The sequence below is a fragment of the Hemiscyllium ocellatum genome, chromosome 6 (assembly GCF_020745735.1).
Source record: "Hemiscyllium ocellatum isolate sHemOce1 chromosome 6, sHemOce1.pat.X.cur, whole genome shotgun sequence".
Lineage (NCBI taxonomy): Eukaryota > Metazoa > Chordata > Chondrichthyes > Orectolobiformes > Hemiscylliidae > Hemiscyllium > Hemiscyllium ocellatum.
Genome location: NC_083406.1, coordinates 33,002,874 through 33,028,028, shown reverse-complemented (window position 1 = coordinate 33,028,028; position 25,155 = coordinate 33,002,874). Strand labels below are relative to the sequence as shown.

Below are 25,155 nucleotides of genomic sequence, written 5' to 3'. Positions count from 1 at the left end.
CATTCAGACATACAAGGCCAGTTGCAACTGAGATGAGGAGGAATTCCTTCACTCAGAGGATGGTCATTCTTTAGAACTCATTGTTCCAGAGAGCTGTTGTGCCTCGGTTGTTGAGTATGTTCAAGACTGAAATCAATAGACCTCTACATATTAAAATATCAAGGGATGAGTGGATAGTGCAGGAAAGTGTCATTGAAGTAGAACAACAATAATCTAAGTGCGTGGTCTACTCCACATCTATTTATTATGTCCTTACATTTTCCACATTTTGGATGTAGAAACCTAAATATGCTTCGAGATTAATTAATTCTCCTTCACTTAATGTTTTCCAGATGATAAATACAAAGTACTATACTTTTACAAAAGTTTTTAAATATCTTTTTATTTAAATTCAGAAACCAAGTGGCACCTCATTTCCTACACCAAGTTGGTGAAAACAAAACAACAAAAAAAATCAAATTATTAAATCAGCATTTATTCTTCATCCTCAAACTTTTACAAGTGCCGGATACTGTTTTATACATCTTTGCAAAGTCATAACTGAAGTCAACATCACTGACCTCAAATGGGACTTTGACTTTCTTCATTATTTATACTTTGTTTCTGTTAAACTAGCTTCCAAATAATTTTTGAAAGAAAAGAAAATCAGCACAGAATCAAATGAACAATCCTTTTTAACTCCATCATTTGATTTGTTAGATTACTTTAAAAAGAGAACAAAGAAATAATTGGTGTAAAAAGTAATTTACAACCACAATGTTAAAATTAAATTCCAGTTATATTTCACAAGCAATCTGAAGCAATAGTAAAGCCAATAAAGAAATTGTTGTTACCAGTTTAATGTCATGCAATAGTCACTGTAGAACTGGACACTGAGAATAAGCAATCAAAACAATTTCAAAAGCAGAAAACCATACAAATAAGGGAATAACTACTCGTTCTGCAATTTTTAAAAGGCATATCAAGATATCTAATACAACTCTCATCCTAATTCCAGTAAATTACATTTTTGTTCTTCAGATATTTCCAATTTAATGAGACAAAAAAGACTGCTTTTAAAGCTCAATTATTTTAAATAGTTTGAGAAATATATCAGTTTGCTTTAAATCAAATCTATCAACTGGTTAGGTGGGATTGTGAAACATTTTGGATATTCAGTCACAAATATATTTCGATGTCAATGTTTGATTGATGATTCCGGGTTCAAAAGAACAGCTCCATTATATTTCTTCTGTAGCAATTTGTAGATTAGAACCTTTTTACATTGTAAAGATCACTGGTCTTAAAATTTGAAGGGAAGGTTCCAGCATCTAGCAACTCAGGAACTCGGCCCATTTTATGAAGTGTCTTGAGATTCATTATTCTGCTTACATTTTGTTGTCACACCTTAAATTATTTATTCTTCAGTAGTTTTACATTCAAATAACTTGGCAGCTTGAAGCGCAACATCTGGACAATTCACATTAGGAAGGAATGTTCGAGTTCCTCATTAGCCACATACTGGAAGAAATATATAAAGATATAAAATTAATCATTTTAGAATTGTTTCCTTTTTCCCAATTTTCCTCCTAATCTTCAACACTACTGTTTTGAAGGCAAAAAAATTATGACAGGCAAAAATTATTCAGTCTATATAAATCAATCTTTTGATGCTTACTGAAAGGATTATGAATTCTATGTAAGCCTGGACTATGAATACTGCACACTGATCATACCATAGCCACAACCTATCATCCAAGTATATCAATTTAGAAGAACAGGGTTAATGGTTTAAGTTTGTTTCTCTCTCCACAGGTACTGACTGACCTAAGTTTTCACAGCATTTTCTGTTTTTATATCATCTGTACTTACAAAGCATTTTTAATGTAATAATATATCTCAAGGTGGGCCATCCAGACATCATAAAACAAGAAACTTCAACTTACAGAAGGAGATTTTTGACAACAATGGAAGTCTGCCCTCATATCTCCATTCATGTCTCAGTTTACTTTGTTTTTACAATGCCATCAATGAAACACCTTGAGGCTTATAAACATAGAATCTCTTATTACTTTAAAGGTTCTGTATAAATATGAGAGGTTGTTATTACATGAACAGCTTGAAATATTTTCAGTCATTTAAAGATTAGCGATCCCAAATTTATTTTCTAAAAAATGTTTACATTTGTCTCTAGGTGTTACTGAACTTAAATAGGTGCTTTTGGATTGTTGAAAATTAATTTTTGCTATGTGCATACAAAGAGAGAGAGTTAAACTATTCAAAAACTAAAATATACAGATTAAATTTTAAAATAACCGACGTCATTAAAGCAGACCAATAATCGGATTGGACTTCTAATTAAAAATAATTGCTGATAAATATCAAGTATTTTCTATAAGCCCATAGCCTTGATATTGATTGGGAATAAGAAAGGGCTTCTGAGAGGAAGGCAGGACATGTGGAACTTCTGCCAATCTTAATGACAGGCCTCATTCAAGCAATCGTTTGCAGTGGTGGGAGGTTAGTGGAAGATGAAGGCTGCAAACTGCAATTGGATCTATGTGGCCAAGAAAATCAGTGCTGCCATCAGGAGGGAAGGTGATGACAGAACATGATCAGAATAAAACTTTGGGTCTGGGCAAATGGAGGATTGATATTGTAAGTGAGCCACTTTACTGGGGCTGCAATTGAGTCTTAGGGAATTGAAGACTTCATTGTGACGTCACTTCTCCAAAGCATGCAAAAAACACTTCAGAACTTTGTTAAAAAAAAACAACACCAGGTTATATTCCAGCAGGTTTATCTGAAAGTACTAACTTTCAGAGCACTGCTCCTTCATCAGGTAGCTCTCTTAGTCTGGTCAATACTTCCTCAGACCTCAAATCTTACATAATAATCCAGGTGAAGCCTAACAAGTGTCTTTTCCATTCTTCAAATGAGTTTTAAGAACAGCAAAGAAAACTTTCAACTTGGATCGGATTGAAAATGGTTGGGGAAAAAGGTGGGACGACTGTATTGATTGTCTTTTAGTGTTAACGTGAGGTATGACTTGACCAAAATCTCATTGAATGAAGTGCTCAATTCTGGTCACCACAGTATGTTCCCAATGGAAAAGAGAAGTTCAAGTGGTAATGTGTCAGCTTCATTTATGATTCTGAAGAGGAGACAACATAAGCTACAACAATATATTAAACCTTGTTCAGAACAGCAGAACCAGAGAGTTTATCCTACATGCCAAGAGAATAACTCAAAAACTAATCTGCAAGAGTGATATTTCAGAAAACGAGTAGTCAATCCATGATTAATACTCAGTGTGAAGACAGTAGGTGCAGCTAGTATTCATTTATTCACTAAGTTATTTAGATAGTGAGTAATGAAGTCAGTAACGTCTTAGGGATACAAGAAAGCAATTCTGGTAACAGAACAGACATGAGAAATGTACTCAGCTGCATATGTTTATGTGAGTCATTACTTCATTGATAGTAGGGAAATTGCTAGCATCTATTATGTAGGATAATAAATTAAAAATGGACATTTGGATAATAATGATCTGATAACAGAGATAGCATGAATTTAAAAATGGGGAAATGTGGTTGACAAACTTGGAGTCTTCAAAGATAGTACTAACAAAACTGCTAAAACTGGACGTAATACACAGATTTTCAGAAGCCCCCAACAGCAGACAGAAAACAGAGCTGGAATTCACAGGTCACTCTTGCATTAGCAGGTTATGCCTAATGGGGTACTATAAGAATCGGTACTTTGGCCCCAGCTGTTTACTATTTATATCAATAATTTGGAGATGGACTCCATATGTAATCTTTACAAATTTATAAAGAGATAAAGCTAGTGTGTGTTCAATGGAAGATGTAAAGTAGCTTCAGGAGGACTCAGGCAGGCTTAGTGGTTGGGCAAGAACATGGCAGGTGAAATATAATGTGGAAAACTGTGAAGTTAACCACTTTGGTAGCAGAAACAGATATGCAGAGATCTTAAAAGAATAACTGTATAAAGAGACCTACGTATCCTTATGGTTAAGTCACTGAAGGCTAATATGCAGATGCAGCAAGCTATTAGGAAAACTGATGAAATGTTAGCCTTTATTGCAAAAAGATTTGAGTACAGAAGCAGTGAAGTCTTTCTTCAATTGTATAGGAGCTTGGTTATGCTACGTCTGGTGTAACGTGTGCTGTTTTGATCTCCTATCTCAGGAAAAATATTATGGGAATAGAGAGTGCGCAACAAGAGCCCATCGAGTTGTTCCTGGGATGACAAGACTGTCCTGTAAAGACAGGAGTGGAAAAACTGGGACTATATTCTCTGGAGCTTCAAAGAATGAGAGGTGATCTCATATAAATTGATAATATACTTAAAGGGACAGACAGAGTCGATGCAGATAAGATGTTTCTCCTGGTTGGGGAATCTAGAACCAGTGGGTACAATTGAAAAATAAAGGAAGTATCACTTAGGTCTAAGATCAGATTTTTTTTAAACACAGAAGATTGTGAACCTTTGGAATTATCTTTCACAGAGGACTGTGGAAGCTCAACCTTTGAGTATGTTTAAAGTAGGGACTGTAGATTTCTGATTATCAATGATATATTGAGTTTTGGGAGTGATGTAGATAAAGGCACAAAAGTGCTTAATCAACTATTAGCATGTTGAAAGGCAGGGTAAGCTCAACAGGCTAAGTGGCATGCTCATGTTCTTCTGTTTCTGAGTCATGGCCAGACAGGACAGAAGAGCAAACTTCAATTTTGCTTACACTGAGTTGATGACAATCTTGTTTCACATAGGTGTGAATTTTAGACTGTGACAGACTGCAGTTAAAGCCCAGGGTCAATATCCAAGTGGAGAGGCAAATAGAGAAAACGTGGGACATTTAATGTCCTTGATGCACCAGGCTTAAGGATAATCAGGAGGCAGGCAATGGAATTCAGAGGAAATGCATTTCAACCACACGGAGCAAACTGATCTGAAGAACACTTAAGAAATGGGTAAATGATATGGAAATAAGGCAATGGTCAATTGTTATTGGCATACCCATTGAAATGATCATTACCTCTAGTACAAGAAGAAAAGTCTGGTCCGGTGTGTTGCAGCCATGTTCTCAGACATATTTCTGATTTTCAGGTAGTTGATAAAGCCTCTGAAAAACAGCAGTAGTCCTAAAAGGAAAAAAAAATGTAATGCACTATTTTAGAGATAAAATTAAATGAACCGAAACACACCCTTGTATATTGAATAGTAGGATATCACATATTCTTCAGTATGAAAAATGTTATATTGAGAGATAAGTTTTACAAATTTACTTCAAATCAATTTTTAACACTATAACATAATGCATTTAAAAAATAAAACTCAATGATTTTGATTCAGAAGTCAAAGAGTAAAGTACACATTGTCATGTAGTCAGTCAGTCATTCAAACACAGAAATCAGAACTAAAACAACACCATGAAAATATGGTTCTATTACCATACTTAGCCCCTCCTAAAAGCATCACTTTTTACCTCTCTCTCACCAACTCAATAAACTAAATTGGCTCCTTCTGTTATATTTGAATGTATTTGGATTTTATGTATATAACACTCCGACTACTAGAATGTAAATTAACAGTAGCAATGAAATTGACTAATTATCTCATTTAAATTTTCACAAGGTTAAAACAGATGTGGCTGAATAAAAAACAGAATTCCCATTTCCACTAGTAATCTTTACTTGTCAGCTAAACCCTTCCATTATTATCAAAATGACTGAACTTTCTCACTGGCACCAATGAATTGAACCTGAATCTTCTCACTGAATTGAAACTGAATTCTCTCACTATCATCTATGTAGCTAATAGCAAGGCAAATTTTAAGTGAACTAATTTTAAACCTTTCACCAAGATAAAACAAATCAGTTTTATGAATTGAGTATTAATAAAAATGCTTCAGATTTGAGTAGTTTCATGTATGCTATATATTTTGTATAAAACCATTCAGAATTTCTTAAAATTTAAAATAATGAAATTTAGTGCATTCCAGCAACTAAGATTACAGCCTGTCATACAGTTTTAATTTGTTCTTGTCAGTGTATCTCACTGGTTCAAACTAACTGATACTGATTTATTGCTAAAATAATAAAGCACTTCTGCAGGTTTCCTAGAGTATCTAGTAGTTCTTGGGATCCTATGAATTATGATTAGATTTACTATATACATATTCTATTGGCTGCACTATGAAGTTTATATTAAAGTTTTGCTGTGCACATTTATTCAATGTTCTTGTTTTCAGAGATTAACACTCATCCACTATGTAAATCAATACTAAAAGATTATCACAACATTAATTCTATCTACATTAATTAAAATTCTTCTTTCAAATTTTTTTTCCTCCTTTTCTGGCCATGTTGAAGTATAACATCACAAACATAAATCACCCAATGGTATACCTTCCCTTCAGTGTGGCAATTTCTCAGCTGTTTTCTTGCTTAGGGCAATACAGGGTTTCTATATCACAGCTGAAATTACCATAGACCAACTGCACAAAGACTCAAAGTTTCAAATACATTGAAATAAAACCTTATTTGGGCCTGCTCATGGTTATACTGAAAACCAAACTAATTTATGCCACAAACATTGTTTAATCTGAAACAATATGTCAGTAGTCTCTAAAATTCAGCAAACTATTTGCACCATGCTTTGTGAAGGAGAAGGAAGACTAATATATGAGGGGAAGGAAAATTAGGTTTGTCAATTATCTCTTCTCATTCTCCTAAATGTAATATCATTCTTTTTAAGCAAATCCTTTCATTGTTATTTTCTACAGTGAAATATTTTAAAATCAACCTGTGTGGATGTATTATGACTCACTTACAAGAAGTACTGCCATTTATCTGCTACTGTCTATGAGTTCACTTTGCCCAATCAACCACACCGACCTGTGGCCCAACATTTCAACTCCCCCTCCCACTCTGCCGAGGACATGGAGGTCCTGGACCTCCTTCACCGCCATTCCACCACCTGACTGAGGAAGAACACCTCATCTTCCGCCTCGGAACACTTCAACCCTAGGGCATCAATGTGGACTTCAACAGTTTCCTCATTTCCTCTTCCCCCACTTCACCCTAGTTCCAAACTTCCAGCTCAGCACTGACCCCATGACTTGTCCTACCTGCCTATCTTCTTTTCTCTTCACCCTTCAGGCTCTTTGCCTTTAGCCCTGATGAAGGGCTTTTGCCCGAAACGTTGATTTTACTGCTCCTCAGATGCTGCCTGAACTGCTGTGCTCTTCCAGCATCACTAATCCAGAAACTGGTTTCCAGCATCTGCAGTCATTGTTTTTACCATTCTTAAGTGGGCCTATCCCTACTTCCCTTCCCCAAATTGCTTTTTTGCCTCTCTGCCCTCTTGTCCTTTGGTATCCAAGCCATTTAATTTTTTTTTCTCTATTGATACAATTTTTTAATTTGTTCTCTATACATCCACAATGCCACAATTACCTGTTAATTGATTCCAGGTATTTTAGTGGAATCCTTGTTCTTTACTGGCCTCTTTGATTTTCAAATTTTTTATCCAGAGTTATCTTTATTAGCTCGACCTTAGTTTCTCCATAATTTGCTCTTTCCCAACAATAACCCTAGTTTAAGAATACTATGCCATTCTTTATCCAAATCATGTCTGATCTTTTTCTTTATCCATTACAAGATCCAGTGATTCTTCCCTTAAATAAAAACAAAGAGCTGGAGAAGCTCAGCTGGTTTGGTATCTTCTGTGGATGTTCTAAAGAAGAGTCATTAAATTCAAAATGTTAATTGCTTTTTGCTTCACAAATGCTGCCAGAACTATTGAGTTTTTCCAGAACTTTCCTTTTATTTCCAATCTCCAGCACTTGCAGTATTCTCCTGTAATTTACATGTACGAGATGGAGTTGTGTAAGCATTGTAAAAACCTGAGTGCCTTTTCCCCTTGGCTATTTATTTCTGTCAGTTTACATGGGAGTTAGTTAAAATTGCCCATGGTTATTATTCTGTACTTATTCATGCATCTGCGCACATATATTTCTTCTTGTAATCCTCTTCCCATTAATTGGGAATCTATCTGAGCAATTAGTCCCATTTAATCTTTGAATTCAATCATTTTGGATCCAGTATTTATCTTAATGCCAGTTACACTTTGTTTTCCAACACTACACAATCTTTTATTAATACAAGTACATTATTTTCCTCATCTTCCCTCTGCCGTCTTCTGAAATATGCAGGAATATTTAGTTGGCAATCAGGTTCTCTAACCATACTTCATTCTTCTCTACTTTAAAAGGATTCACAGTACAAGTTTTTGCCCCCAGTTCCTTCATCTGTTTTGAATGCTCATAAGATCCAGCTCATGCTGAAGAGAAGCACTGACCTTAGCTGACCAGGGTTGCAGGTATTAATATGCTGAATAAACCCTCGATCTTCTATATTTACTTTATGGACTGTAACCTAAATTGGCCAGACTTTACCATGACCAAAATTGAAGTTTTGACTTAAGTAAGGGTCGGTTTCCTTGCTGAATAGCTCTGTGACTCAACAATTAAGGACATACTTCAATTTGACAAAAATGATTAGTTTCCTGTTTTCAATTGTAGATTCACAGAGCTGTTCAGCAAGGAAACAGACCCTTCATTCCAACACATCTATGCTGACCAGACATCCTTAGTAAATCTAGTCCCATATGGCTCATATCCAAAGAGAAAGTAAGGATTGCACATGCTGGAGATCACAGTTGAGAGTGTGGTGCTGGAAAAGCACAGCAGTTCAGGCAGCATCCGAGCAGGAGACTCTATGTTTCGGGCAAGAGCTGTACATCAGGAATTCTTGCCCGAAACATCAATTCTCCTGCTCCTCGCATGCTGCTTGACCTACTATGCTTTTCTAGCACCACACTCTCGACTCTCACCCATCTAAACCCTTTCTAATCATATACCCATCCAGGTGCCTTTTAAATGCTGTAATTATTACACCATTCACCATCTCCTCAGGCAGTTCATTCCATACATGCACCACCTGTGTGAAAACGTTGCACCTTAGGTCTCTTTTAAATCTTTTCCCCTCTCACCTTAAACCCATGCCTTCTAGTTTTGGACTGCCCCACCCTGGGGAAAAGACCTTGTCTATTCTCCCTTCCTATGCCCCTCATGATTTTATAAACCTCTGTGGATTACCCCTCAGCCTCCAACACTCCAGGTAAAATAGCCCAAGCCTAATCACCTTCTCCCTATATCTCAAAACCTCCAAACCTGGCAACATGCTTATAAATCTCTTCTGAAATCTTTCAAGTTTAAGAACATCTTTCCTACAGCAGGGAGACCAGAACTGCACACAGTACTCCAAAACTGGCTGAACCAATGTCCCGTTCAGCCGCAATATGACCTTCCAACTCCTATACTCAGTGCACTGATCAATAAAGGCAATCAACAAATGCATTTTTCACTATCCTATCCAGCTGCAACTCCACTTTCAATGAACTATGAACCTCCACTCAAGGTCTCTGTTCAGCAATACTCCCAAAGACCTTACCAATAAGTGTAATGGCAAAAAAGTTTTAAAATAAAATTGTACAGAATAGATGCTACACAACATCAATAATTATTTATAATGGCCATTACATAAGTAGTCAATATTGACTATTTTGTTAAATTTTGTTAAATGTTCGCAACATTCGTTTCCTCACTTTACTGGTTTGACTTTGCACAAAGTTTGTAAACTTAGTTCAGTAATGTTGTGATTGGTAAGATAATAAAATTGTACCATGATTCATTGCATGTTTCCACAAAAGTTAGCTTGTAGAAAGTGCACTTTTTTGACAGTGAGTGTGCAATTAAATTGTAAATACATTTATAAAAGAAAAATAATCATTTTGTAATATATAGTGACATAGAAATCTTTCCAATGGCTTTGAAAATTTTCCCTTGAATCTAGAAATTTGTACTGTATTGGGAATAATGCCACAATGGTAAAGTATCTGATTTTGCTTCTGCATTTAATGGGCTTGATTTTTCCGATCAAATCCTAATCTATTTTTGTTTATCTTCCTTCCCAATACACATACGCTTAAGGAAACTGAATGCAAAGTGTAAGTCAAATTCAGCACATCACCTGATCTTTCTTAGTTCAAGCAGTTCTAGCTTTTGGCTTCCACCAATCTGATCAAAAATGGGTTTATAATAGGCTCCATCAGCAGTAACTCCTGAGTGGAATTAAATTCCCCGATTCCAAAATTTTGCTCTTCTCCTCTAGTTAGGACTTGCGCCATTATGAATACCACAGACAGAAATGTAGGAAGGTAAACAGTGCTGTTGGGAGTAGAAACTACATGACAAATCCAGTGTACTGATTTTTGACAATGTCTGTAACGTGCCTCAAAAGTTTGTTTTGATATTCAATAAACCCATTGTCAGATCAAATATCATTTGAGTGGACAATATTTCGTGAACAGTATTCATACAGTACATTGCATATATGCTGGATCTTGGAATAATGTACAATTAATACTGTTTTCCTGCTTTTCTTCTATACCTCTTTCTTTACGTAGCTTCCTCTGCAATCATGAATGTTATTTATTATCACTTATGACACAACATGATTGTGGATCAAGGCAAGGAGGCAGTTCACAAGGGGATTGTATTGACACTGCTGGCATTGTTCTGCATCATAATTTAGTCATGTAGCTGATGAAGCCAACCAATCCCCAATTTTTCTACAACTAAATCATTTTTTCTTTTCAAATACACATCAATTTTCCTTTCTAAAATTACCACTGCAATTGCTTCCATCACACTCTCACAGTCTATTTCAGATTGCAGTTCACTGCATAAAGCATTCTCATCTCTGCTTTTTTCTTGTCAAGTACTTTATATCTTGTGGCCTCTGGTTACTGAATCTCTGCCAGTGGAAACAGTTCCTCATTATTTATTCAGTCAAAACCTCAAAATAACTTCAAACTTCTCTAATAAATCTTCCCTTAACCTTCTCTCTGTTGTAAGAAGAACATTTCCTGCCCCTATCAACTATCCACAAAATTGTCCCAGGCATTGTTCGGATAACTCTTCCCTGCATTCTCTTTAAGTAACATATTAAGACCTTTGGTACGTGGCTTCAGATGAAATCAAGCAGTGACTTAAAGGTTTAGTATTAACATCTTTGCTTTATAGTACTCTTTGTCAAGCAAAGGGTGCTTTTTGTTTTGAAAATGCCTCAAATCATCTTGTTACCTTCAAAAGTTTGTGCACATAAAATTCCTGATTTCTGTGTTCTTAAACTTTTTTAAATTATACCGTTCAGTTTATATTCACTTTCTACATTTTTATCTTCAGGAATCATCATACTGCACATACACAGACAAATTGAGGACATTAATAAGAACCAGAGACAGCAAAATGGGTGACACCAATATACACAGTCCTCTGATCAGAAAAGCAACAATAGTTCACCATGAATCTGCTTTTTTTTTAAAAGCCAGTAGTAATCTAAGCTACCAGTGACCTTTTAATTTCATGAGCATTAAATTTGCTGAAAGTCTATAATGTATACTTTATTAAAACCTTGTGATAGTCCACATATACAACTAATCATAATGGTAAAATCGCCATAATCTTACCAGACCTCAGAGCTCCTATCTTACTGGAGAGACACAATTGGTGGTGGTTTAACCTAAGGGTCACCATGCCTCAGGCGAGGGGAGAGGTTGAGAAGGAAAGCCCTTCACAGTAACCTCAGCCAATGCAGGAATTGAACACACACAGTTAGTATCACTCTGCATTGTAAACTAGCTGACCAGCTGACTGGCTCCCCACAAACAACCATGCAATCCTCAGTAACCCTCTTGTTATTTGATTAAGGGAACTTATATCAAAGTTGTCAAATTATTTACTTTTGAGCAATTCTTAATAGCCCACATTTATCCAAGTGACAATGAATTTTATCCTGTATTTTGCTTTCTGAAAATTTCCCTACCACCATCAAGGCTGATTTATCAGTCTCTCCTTTTTGAACATGCATCCTAATGCAATACTCCCACATCCAAAGGAGAATGAAAGCTCCTAGGAAAAGCCTATCCTTCACCCTATCCTAATCTAACCAGGTGTCCAAATGATGCAGTTCAAAAGGACTTTCTTGCTTGTTAGTGAACATTTGAACACTGAGCAGCAGTTGGTCTATTTGGCCCCTTGAATCTGCTCCACTATTCATTCATGGCAAAGATCATGGTTGATTTGTTTGAGTTTTGAATTCCGCCTTCCCACTTATCCCCAAAAACCTTAGATTCTTGATTGTAATTAATCTCCATCCACCTTAAAAATATTCAATGACCTCACCTGCAAGGATTTCAAACATCACACAAATCTGGAGAGAAATCGTTTCTCCTTATCTCTTCCCGAAAGAGCAATTTTTAAAAAGTGTTCCGTGGTTCTGGACACGCTCAACAGGAAACATCCTTTCTGCATCCACCTTGTCAAGACAGTTCAGGATCCTATACATTTTAATAAGGTCAGTCCTCACTCTTCTAAACTCTAGTGGAAACACTCCCAATCTACCAAAAATTTATTTGTTCAACAAACCATTCAGTCCAGGTATCAATCTGGTAACGTCTTCAACGCATTACCTCTTTCTTCTTTGCAGTCCAACACTTAAAGACTTAATTAACTTTTCTCCCAGCTAAAGGAGCATGCTTGCACCCTTCATCTTGTCCTCCAGTGACCACTTAAGAGCCTCGAATGGCCTGATGATGGGCAGTCCACCTGATGCAACCTCATCAGTGCACAACTGTAACAGAAGGAGTAGCATGCAGATATATGATCCGCAGGATTTAATATGCTCTCCCTCTGTAATCAGGGTTAGATGATTCATTAGTTACATGACAAAATATCTTGCTGACTGTTCTAAAAGGTATCGATATGCCTGTTTTAAGACTCCATGGGTCTCTAATTGAAAAGTAAAGCAATTTCAGGCGAGCAGACAACTGCTTTTCATAGCCCAACATCAACATTTTTATGCTTCTAAGCAATTTTTCTGCCTCATTTGTTTTAATATTTTTAATGTACCTGAAGTGAAACAATTCAACAATTGACTTAGGAAGTTAAAAGACAAAAAGTATACATGTATATGGCACCTTCCATGGTCTCAGTCCTTGCTAAAATACTGTACAGCCAATAAATTGCAGAAATGCCAAAATGGTGCTATCAGCAGGGAATTTAAAGATGCCAGTTCATGAACGTACTTGTTGAAAACCTGATCATTACGTAAATAAAAGGTGTTCACAGACAACTGATTAAACAGAAAACAAATTTGCTTTGAAATCATACAATCCCTCAGATTATCCAAAGTACTGCATGAAATAAATGGACAAAGTAGTTTTACTTCAAATGAAAATCATCTCTACATGTCAATATAATGCATTGTCACAATCTTTTCTTAAAAACGTACTCATTAATGTAAGCGCTATGTATTTCCAGCATGTTTTAATTTTGGCTCTCATATAAATTGCCTTGCTAATGATGTAAGTGGATACGCCAGATATCAATTTGTCACAAATGTTTGTCAAAGAGGACTAGTGAATAAGTGGCAATACGAATGCAAGGCTCAAACACAGAGACTGAGCTATATAGTAATGGAGAATGTTGCCACGGGGTGAGGTTGAAGAAAAACAAATCTGTACTAACACATGTTCTGACCTTTTCATACAATGGGAAAAGAATGCCAATTGGATTAGTGTCATCAAAGTTCATGAGCAGTGGTATTGTCCACCATATCACTTATTCAAAGCACTGATTTTGCTGGCTCATTGATTGCAATTACATGCTCAAGTAATCTCAATTACATGTTGAGAATTTACATACACATGCGTTCTGTTGCAACTAACTCCTTCATTTTACTGTTTCCAATTAAGAACAAGGTAGCAGGAGTCGGAGGAAAATAAAGAAACCTCAAAGCATTTGCTTTCATGAAATTAGAACATAGAACAATACAGCACAGAACAGGCCCTTCAGCCCACGATGTTGTGCCGAACATCTATCCTAGATTAAGCACCCATCCATGTACCTATCCAATTGCCGCTTAAAGGTCGTCAATGATTCTGACTCTACCACTCCCACGGGCAGCGCATTCCATGCCCCCACCACTCTCTGGGTAAAGAACCCACCCCTGACATCTCCCCTATACCTTCCACCTTTCACCTTAAATTTATGTCCCCTTGTAATACTCTGTTGTACCCGGGGAAAAAGTTTCTGACTGTCTACTCTATATATTCCTCTGATTATCTTATAAACCTCTATCAAGTCACCCCATATCCTTCGCCGTTCCAACGAGAAAAGGCCGAGAACTCTCAACCTATCCTCGTACGACCTATTCTCCATTCCAGGCAACATCCTGGTAAATCTTCTCTGCACCCTCTCCAAAGCTTCCACATCTTTCCTAAAGTGAGGCGACCAGAACTGCACACAGTACTCCAAATGTGGCCTAACCAAAGTCCTGTACAGCTGCAACATCACTTCACGACTCTTGAATTCAATCCCTCTGCTAATGAACGCTAATACACCATAGGCCTTCTTACAAGCTCTATCCACCTGAGTGGCAACTTTCAAAGATCTATGTACATAGACCCCAAGATCCCTTTGTTCCTCCACCTGACTAAGAACCCTACCGTTAACCCTGTATTCCGCATTCTTATTTGTTCTTCCAAAATGGACAACCTCACACTTGGCAGGGTTGAACTCCATCTGCCACTCCTCAGCCCAGCTCTGCATCATATCGAAGTCCCTTTGCAGCCGACAACAGCCCTCCTCACTGTCCACAACTCCACCAATCTTCATATCATCTGCAAATTTACTGACCCACCCTTCGACTCCCTCATCCAAGTCATTAATAAAAATTACAAACAGCAGAGGACCCAGAACTGATCCCTGCGGAACTCCACTTGTAACTGGGCTCCAGGCTGAATATTTACCATCTACCACCACTCTCTGACTTCGACCGGTTAGCCAGTTTTCTATCCAATTGGCCAAATTTCCCTCTATCCCATGCCTCCTGACTTTCCACATAAGCCTACCATGGGGAACCTTATCAAATGCCTTACTAAAATCCATGTACACTACATCCACTGCTCTACCCTCATCCACATGCTTGGTCACCTCCTCAAAGAATTCAATAAGACTTGTAAGGCAAGACCTACCCTTCACAAATCCGTGCTGGCTGTCCCTAATCAAGCAGTGTCTTTCCAGATATTTATAAATCCTATCCCTCAGTACCCTTTCCATTACTTTGCCTACCACTGAAGTAAGACTAACTGGCCTGTAATTCCCGGGGTTATCCCTATTCCCTTTTTTGAACAGGGGCACAACATTCGCCACTCTCCAGTCCCCTGGTACCACCCCCGTTGACAGTGAAGATGAAAAGATCATTGCCAACGGTACTGCAATTTCCTCTCTTGCTTCCCACATTATCCGAGGATATATCCCGTCAGGCCCGGGAGACTTGTCTATCCTCAAGTTGTTCAAAATGTCCAACACATCTTCCTTCCTAACAAGTATCTCTTCTAGCTTACCAGTCCGTTTCACACTCTCCTCTTCAACAATACGGTCCCTCTCGTTCATAAATACTGAAGAAAAGTACTCATTCAAGACCTCTCCTATCTCTTCCGACTCAATACACAATCTCCCACTACTGCCCTTGATCGGACCTACCCTCGTTCTCGTACGTATCCACGTTTCCGTGATGGCCACAACATCGTAGTCCCAGGTACCGAGCCACGCCTTAAGTTCACCCACCTTATTTCTGATACTCCTTGCGTTGAAGTATACGCACTTGAGCCCATCTCTGTGTCCGCAAGTATTCCCTGTCAGTGCTACCTTCTCCACAGCCTCCCTACATTCTTGGACATCCTGACAAACAGCTAGCTTACTTGCTGGACTACAAGTCCGGATCCCATCCCCCTGCCAAATTAGTTTAAACCCCCCCGAAGAGTGCTAGCAAACCTACCCCCCAGGATATCGGTGCCCTTCTGGTTCAGGTGCAACCCGTCCTGTTTGTACAGGTCCCACCTTCCCCAGAATGCAGTCCAATTGTCCAAATACCTGAAGCCCTCCCTCCTACATCATCCTTGCAGCCACGTGTTCAACTGCACTCTCTCCCTATTCCTTGCCTCACTGTCACGTGGCACCGGCAACAACCCAGAGATGACGACTCTGTCTGTCCTAGCTTTTAGCTTCCAGCCTAACTCCCTGAGCTCTTGAATGACCTCCCCACCCCTCTTCCTGCCTATGTCGTTGGTGTCAATGTGTACCACGACTTCTGGCTGCACACCCTCCCCCTTAAGGATTCTGAAGACACGGTCCGAGACGTCTCGGACCCTGGTACCCGGGAGGCAACAAACCATCCGAGAGTCTCGCCCATGTCCACAGAACCACCTTTATTTCATTCAGATTTCTGGCACTGACAAGTTTTCCTTCATTTATTTCTCATAATAACTCTAACAAAAGACAACATAAAGTGCAACAGCTGCATTATAAACACTCAAGTTTCTTTTAATTTTCCATTTCCTCAGCGCTTTGCATCCAACATAATGTTCAGGCCTCCATTGGAGGCTTACCACTGAATTAGCAGAGTATTTTTTTAAACTAAAAAAGTTTTTTGAACTTTCTACACATCAACAGAAGATTAAGTGTACAAAAAAACATTTTTTTAAAATATATCTCAACTATTTGGGAAGCCATATAATAGTTTCTTAACTTAGAAACAATGTCGTTGCTTTGCAAAATTATTATTTTTCTCTGTTCTATAATCCAAATTTAACATTAATATAAATCACCCAAAAAATTACTTTCATTCAGAAAAACATAAATGTTGAATTGGAATTGCAATATAAAATTTAGATGAACACTATACTGGGAAAAGCTCAAAGGAACGTATCTTGTTTTGCCTGGGATTTGAAATTTTCTGTTAAATCACATTGAACCCCCATGACAGAAAATAAAAACAAACCATGTTTGTAAAATAGGAACCACAATCTAAGTATGCTAGAGAATAGTGGTTCCTTTACTGTTTGGAGACTAACAGGATAGGCATTCAGCAGGTTACATGTAACAACTGTACAATTCCTCCTCAAAAGCACAAACGCACTGAAGCTATATTCTGCCTCAGTTCTGTCGCCAATCAATAAAGCACAAAATAATTTTCAAACATTATACAAATATAAATAGTATTAATCGGAATCTATCGTCACACTAAACTATTGTTTGAGCTATAACTTGTGTTCCCTTATTCAAAAAGTATATTTGTTCTATTTTCATCTATTCCCAAACAATCTTAGAGCAAAGTTAAAAAAATCTCTCAACACCAGGTTATAGTCCAACAGGTTTCATTTGGAAGCACTAGAGCTGCTCCTTCATCAGGTGGTTGTGGAGTATAAGATTGTAAGACACAGAATTTATAGCAAAAGTTTACAATGTGATGTAACTGAAATTATAGATTGGAAAAGACCTAAAAATTATATATTGAAAAAGAAAAATAATTTCAAATACATCATACTGTAAACTTTTGCAATGAATTCTGCATCTTACAATCTTATACTCCACAACCACCTGATGAAGGAGCAGCACTCCCAAATAAACCTGTTGGACTATAACCTGGTGTTTTGCGATTTTTAACTTTGTACACCCCAGTCCAACACCGGCATCTCCAAATCAATCTTAGAGCAATACTTGATCAATTTCCAACTTTGTAAATAGCATTAAAATCCAAAAGATAAACATGCTACAATTAGTGTACTTTTGTAATGTACTGCTTGAGTAAGATCTATGGGAAACTGCATCAACTGCCATCTATCAGCAGACATGCAGTTAGCATGTTTAAAAAGATACCACTTCTCCTCCCAACCTTACTAAAAAAAACTATAGCCTTCTGACATGTCGGGGTTTTTTTCTAGACTTTCAAACAAGGTCAGATAATCATCAGTGAACACAAAGACGTTTGAACTATCAGTAGTAGCTGGAATTAGAACTTATGATTTTAGATGGAAAACTACCATTCTAGAATTCAGGCTCTTGAAACGGACACTTTTAATATGTATTCAAACACTCTGTTTTAATATATTATTTGTATCAAACCATTCTGAAGTACATAGGCAAAAATACTGTGTTTACATGCATAACAAAGCTCAATCAATTCTTTTTTGTACATGACAGGGAGATACTAAACAAAACTTCGATCATTACTCAAGCAAAAATACTTCCAGCAATATTAGACTTTGCCCTCAAAAAAAAACAGTTCCAACTCTTGTAAAAATTCAGATCTAAATAAGCAATAAAACCCATGTAACATATTTTCAACTTATGCATTTCTGCCAAATGAAATATTACTTGAAAAGAAAGGAAGCTAATTATAAAATTATATCACATGCATTATGGAAAATGCATATGTTCTTTCAAAAAAGAAATTTCCTCAGTTATAAGCAAATTGATTTTTTTAAAAAAGTAGCTTACCAAGAACAAGGAATATCCACCAGAGCCAATATTGACCATTGAAATAACCATTGAAGTAATCAGAAAACTGAAAGAGAAAAATAAAGAAAATATACTTAAAGCTCTTATTTTCAAATGAGAGATGCCTATTCAAGCGTAGGTCAAAGAAGCTTCTTGTTCAGCCTTTACTAAATGGTGTTGAGCAAGATTTAAGATACAATGTATGCCTGTGAATCAAATATCATTTTGCTTTCTGATCAGTATCCATATTCCCCAAACAATCCAAAATTTTGACTCAAATGTTAATGTCAGGTTTTAATTATGCATTTGTTTACATTTTCTGCTAAGGATAGAGTCATAGTGATGCACAGCACGGAAACAGACCCTTCGGTCCAACCTGTCCATGGTGACCAGATATCCCAATCCAATTGAGTCTCACCTGCTAGCAACTGGCCCATATCCTTCCAAACCCTTCCTGTTCATGTACTCATCCAGATGCCTTTTAAATGCTGCAATTATACTAGACTCCACCACTTCCTCTGACAGTACATTCCACACACATACCACCCTTTGTGTGAAAGCAGTTGCCCCTTAGGTCTCTTTTATATCTTTCCCCTTTCATCCCAAACCTCTAGTCCTGGATTCCCCCACCCCAGGGAAAAGACTTTGTCTAGTTACCCTATCCATGACCCTCATGATTTAATAATCCTCCATAAGGTCACCCCTCAGCCTCTTACGCTCCAGGGAAAACAGCCCCAGCCTGTTTAGCCTCTCTCTATAGCTCAAATCCTCCAACCCTGGCAATATCCTTGAAAATCTTTTCTAAACCCTTTCAAGTTTCACAACATCCTTCCGATAGGAAGGAAACCAGAACTGCACGCAATATTCCAACAGTGGCCTAACTAACGTCCTGCACAGCCTCAACATGACCTCCCAACTCCTGTGCTTAATACTCTAACCAGTAAAGGAAAGCATACCAAATGACTTCTTCACTATCTTATCTACCTGCAACTTCACTTTCAAGGAGCTATGAACCTGTACTCCAAGGTCTCTAGGGACCTTACTATTAAGTGTATAAGGCAAAAGTGAGGACTGCAGATGCTGGAAATCAGTCTAGATTAGAGTGGTGCTGGAAAAGCATAGCTGGTCAGGCAGCATCCGAGGAGCAGGAAAATCGACGTTTTGTGCAAAAGCGAGTTCTGATGAAAGGCTTTTGCCCGAAACATTAAGTGTATAGGTCCTGCTACGATTTGCTTTCCCAAAATGCAACACCTCACATTTATGTGAATTAAACTTCTCAGTCCATTGGCCCATGTGATCAAGATCCTGTTGTAATCGGAGGTAACCTTCTTTGCTATTCAATACACCTCCAATTTTGGTGTCATCTGAAAACTTACTAACTTCCCACTTATGCTCATATCCAAATTTTTATAAATGGCGAAAAATAGTGGACCCAGCACCGATCCTCAAGGCACTCAACTGGTCACAGGCCTCCAAATCGGAAAAACAACCTTCCACCACCACCCTCTGTCTTCTATCTTTGAGCCAGTTCTGTACCCAAATGGCTAGCTCTCCCTGTATTCTGAGACCTAACCTTGCTAACCAGTCTCCCATGAGGAACCTTGTTGAATGCCTTACTGAAGTCCATATAGATCATACCTACCAGTCTGCCCTCATCAATCCTCTTTGTTACTTCTTCAAAAAACTCAATCAAGTCTGTGAGACATGATTTCCCACACACAAAGCTATGTAGACTATCCCTAGTCGTCCTTGCCTTTCCAAATACATGTACATCCTATGCCTCAGGATTCCCTCTAACAACTTGCCCACCACCAATATCAGGCTCACTGATCCATAGTTCCCTGGCTTGTCCTTACCACCCTTCTTAAACAGTGGCACCAAGTTAGCCAACCTCCAGTCTTCCGGCACCTCACCTGTGACTATTGATGATACAAATATCTCAGTAAGAGACCCAGCAATCACTTCCCACAGATTTCTTGAGTACACCTGATCACGTCCTGGGGATTTATCCACTCTTCTGTGTTTTAAGACATCCAGCACTTCCTCCTCTGTAATGTGGACATTTTTCAATATGTCACCATCTTTTTCCCTGCAATCTATATCTTCCATGTCCTTTTCTGCAGTAAATACTGATGCAAAATACTAGTTTAGTATCCGCCCCATCTCCTGTAGCTCCACACAAAAGCCGCCTTGGGGGCTTTTAGGGGACTCATTTAGGGGGCCTATTCTCTCCCTAGTTACCCTTTTGGCCTTAACGTATTTGTAAAAACCCTTTGGATTCCCCTTAATTCTATTTGCCAAAGCTATCTCATGTCCCCTTTTCGCCCTCCTGATTCCCCTCTTAAGTATACTGTTCGAATTATTTTACCTCTAACTTTCCTATGCAATCACTGTATTTAAATGCAACCACAGGAGTGGCTCCTTATAGTAAGACTACATTTTATAATGGATCAGAAGCTGCTACTGGAGTACTATAACATTAAAATATCATTAAATTGAATGATTAAAATGAATATAGAAGCAAGGCAACTGTAGCCGCTGGTAGGACCAACAGACAAACTGAATGCGATCCACAAGCTCTAGTCCAACATTTTACTGAAAACATTGGAAATTTTCTGTTCTGGCATGTATTTTAATACGAGCAAGTATCTTGATATTTCATTGATCTCATGAAACAATTGAGTAAGTTTCTTTTTAGTAATACTTGATATATACTTTAAGTTGTTTCCCCAGAAGGAATTGAGAACACAATATTGCAATGTATCTTTTTACTTAATCTACACTTTGATATGCTAGATGGTCTCTTGGTCTAAACAGCAGAGAGTCATGTCATTACACCTCAAATGTCACGACCTGAATGAATGTCCACTAACCTTTTAATCAACAAGAAATAGTAGGCATGATGGGCAGTGGAAAGGGGAATTTGATTGAAACCATGGAATTTTCCTTCACAACAAAAGCATTTGAAAGATCACTGCATACTATTCTAATTTGGGGGAGAAACACACAGGACTTAAAAGCGGATAGTAGGTGAATATGTCCTTGAGGGGATCCCCCAAAATACTTCAGAAAATTCCAGGTATCAGTCAGAGAAAATCTCCCATTAACAGAATGAACTGAAAATATGGGAGCTGCTCCTCTAATAGCAGACTGTTCCTTATATAGTTGTTGCTGCTGCTGAACGGTTCAGGAGTGATTGAAGGAAAAAGTAAGTGGTGATGGTGGTCAGGGAATTGCTGGGGAACCTTTTGCCAGTGAATCTGCACTCCAAGGTCTCTGTTTAGCAACACTCCCCAGGACCTTAGCATTAAGTGTACAAGTCCTGCCCTGATTCGCCTTTCCAAAATGTAGCACCTCACATTTATCTAAATTAAATGCCATCTGCCACTCCTCAACCCATTGGTCCTTCTGATCAAGATCCTGGTGTACTCTAAGGTAACCTTCTTCATTGTCCACTACACCTTCAACTTTGGTGTCATTTGCACATGTTCACATTCAAATCATTTATATAATTGACAAAAAGTAGTGGACCTAGCACTGATCCTCGTAGCACAGCACTGGCCACAGGCCTCCAGTCTGAAAAGCAATTCTCCACCACCACCCACTGTCTTCTACCTTCGAGCCAGTACTGTATCCAAAAAGCTAGTTCTCCCTCTATTCCATGTGATCTAACCATGTTAACCAGTCTACCTTGAGGAACCATGTTGAATGTCTTATAATCCATATAAATCACATCCACCACTCTGCCCTCATCAATCTTCTTTGTTACTTCTTCAAAGAAACTCATCAGCCTAGTGAGACATAATTTCCCACATACAAAGCTATGTTGACTACCCCTAATCAGTCCTTACCTTTCCAAACACATGTAAATCCTGTCCCTCAGGATTCCCTCCATAAACCTGCCCACCACTGATGTCGGGTCCACCAGTCTATAGCTCTTTATCTTTTTCTTTACTTGTTTCTTAAATAGCGGCACCATGTTAGCCAACCTCTTGTCTTCCGGGACCTCACCTGTGACTATCGATGATCCAAGTATCTCAGCAAAGGACCCTGCAATCATGTCCCTCGCTTCCCCCACAGTTCTAGGGTACATCTGATCAGGTCCTGGAGATTTATTCACCTTTATACGTTTTAAGACATCCAACACCATCTCCTCTGTAATATGGACATTTTCAAGGCATCACTATCTATTTCCCCACATTCAGTATCTTGCGCATTCTTCTCCACAGGAAACACTGATGAAAAATACTTGTCTAGTATCTCCTCCATCTCTTGCAGTTCCACATTTAGGCGGTCTTGCTGATCTTTTAGTCCTATTCTCTCCCGAGTTACCCTTTTGACCTTAATGTATTTGTAGAATCCATTTGGTTTCTCCTTAACTCTATTGGCCAAAGCTATGTCCCCTTTTTGCGCTCCTGATTTGCCTCTTAAGTATATTCCTATTGCCTTTATACTCTTCGAGGGAATCACTCAATTTCTGCTGTGTATACCTTACATATGATTCCTTCTTATTCTTGACCAATACCTCAATTTCTCTTGTCATCCACCCAGCATTCTCTACACCTACCAGCTTTGCCTTTCACTCCAACAGAAAGATGCTGACCTGGACTCTCGTTATCTCACTTTTGAACACTTCCCACTTTCCAGCTGTCCCTTTACCTGCTAACATCTACCCCCGGTCAACTTTTGAAAGTTCATGCCTAATTTGGTCAAAATGGGCCTTCCTCCAATTGTGAACTTCAACTTTTAGATCCAGTCTATCCTTTTCCATCACTATTTTAAAACTAACAGAATAATGGTTGCTGGCCCCAAAGTGTTCCCCCACTGACACCTCAGTCACCTGTCCTGCCTTATTTCCCCAAGAGTAGATCAAGTTTTGCACATTCGTTAAAAGAGGTACATCCACATACTGAATCAGAAAGTTGTCTTGTACACACTTAACAAATTCCTCTCCATTTAAACCCTTAACAGTACGGCAGTCCCAGTCTCTCTGGAAAGTTAAAATCCCTACCATTACCACCCTATTATTCTTACAGATAACTGAGATCTCCTTACATTTGTTTCTCGATTTCCCACTGACTACAGGGGAGTCGATACTACAATCCCTTTCTTATTTCTCACTTCTACCCAAATAACTTCCCTGGACGTATTCCCAGGAATAACCTCCCTAAATACAGCTGGAATGTTACCCCTAATCAAAAATGCCACTCCCCCTTCCTCTCTTGCCCTCTTTCGATCCTTCCAATAGCATCTGTACCCTGGAATGATAAGTGCCAATGCAGTCCATCCCTGAGCCATGTCTCTGTAATTGCTATGATATCCCAGTCCCATGTTTAAATCTCACCACATCAGACTGTGCACTGAATATAATATTGAAAAAAAAACCTGTAAGTAAAAGTCTGGTATCAGTAATCATGACAAAGTTGTCACATTTGTATCAAAAGAAAGATTAATCAATAAAATAACTTGTGTAAGGAAATCTTTACTTAGCTAGCCAGAATTGCAGCAACACAGTTGAGACTTAACCCTGTGAAATATGCTAGCAAGACATTCAGTTGTACCAAACTGCGACAGAGGTTTCATCCATACCACAACACCAAATGAAAAAGACTAGTCTAAATAAAATGCTGCAACATAATCAAAACAACTGTATAGATTTTTGATGGAGCAGTAAAATATTCAGTTCTGTCGCCCTGTTATTTCAGTAGATGATAACTGAAATTTAGAATAAGTCTTCAACAAATCAAGAAAACCTGATGACGTTCTTTAGTTCTTTCTAAAATGTTGCTGCAATGAAATTTGTAAAAAAAAGTAATTGTAAAAAAAACCCTATTACTGCTTTTGAAATGCTAATTTTATTGCTAGCACTTACTTCAGTAAGATGAGTGAATAATCCACTTTATTATTGTGTACTCACATTATCATAAATTCTAATCCTGATCATAGATGTTCTTAACTGTAAATCTCAGTGCTTCCCTGAACTTCAGGGTTCATTTTTTCTAATTACGGCAATACTTTGTAAAAAGTAAGTAAATTTATTAACTATAACTAATATTACATTCAGAAATTTCAGTCGCCATAGTCATTAATAACACCCTCACCATTTAACAGCAATAGTTTTTGTACCTTCCACAACACTGCCCTCCATTGCTGGAATTCTGTAACTGCTGAAATTGGCCTTCTGAAAATGATGACATTTACTGCCAGAATTCGATAGCTGCTTATATTGCAGTAACATCACTTCTGTACACTGGTGACCATGAATACATGGTCCTATTCCTTTGGCAGCCATCTACAGTGATCCACAAATAAGTTTGATTTCATCAGTTTTCGTCAAACGAACAACCTCTCATCATTCTTTCCACAATCTGACATTAAATGGAAATTATAACTATAAGTTTTCTTATTTTTCATACAAACCCTGACCTTTTTTTGTTTGATCATGGCACTGCTAGTGAGGTCAGCATTTATTGCCCATCTCAAACTGCCACTGGGAAGGTGGTGGTCACACTGTCGAACTAACAGTCTACTAGGCACAGGCACTCCACCAGTTCTGTTCAGCAGGCCATTTCAAGACACTGGCCTAATGATAGCAAACGGACAGAAATAATAGTTCCAAGAATAGAAATTGTGAGATTTTTAAAAATACATTTATGGAAATATGATATTACCGTCTTAGA

At 38.0% G+C, this 25,155-nt stretch overlaps 1 protein-coding gene across 1 annotated transcript in view; it reads right to left on the bottom strand.

The window, feature by feature from the left end:
- Positions 1–454: 454 nt before the first annotated feature.
- The window catches only part of ndfip2 (Nedd4 family interacting protein 2), a 107,890-nt gene continuing 83,189 nt past the window's right edge, over positions 455–25,155 (bottom strand). Inside the window, exons 6-8 of the mRNA XM_060826533.1 lie at positions 18,476–18,542; positions 5,042–5,147; positions 455–1,500 (exon numbers count right to left, since the gene is read on the bottom strand). Coding sequence (XP_060682516.1) covers positions 5,044–5,147; positions 18,476–18,542 — 171 coding nt within the window. The 3' untranslated portion in view covers positions 455–1,500; positions 5,042–5,043. The remainder of the gene's footprint in view (positions 1,501–5,041; positions 5,148–18,475; positions 18,543–25,155) is intronic.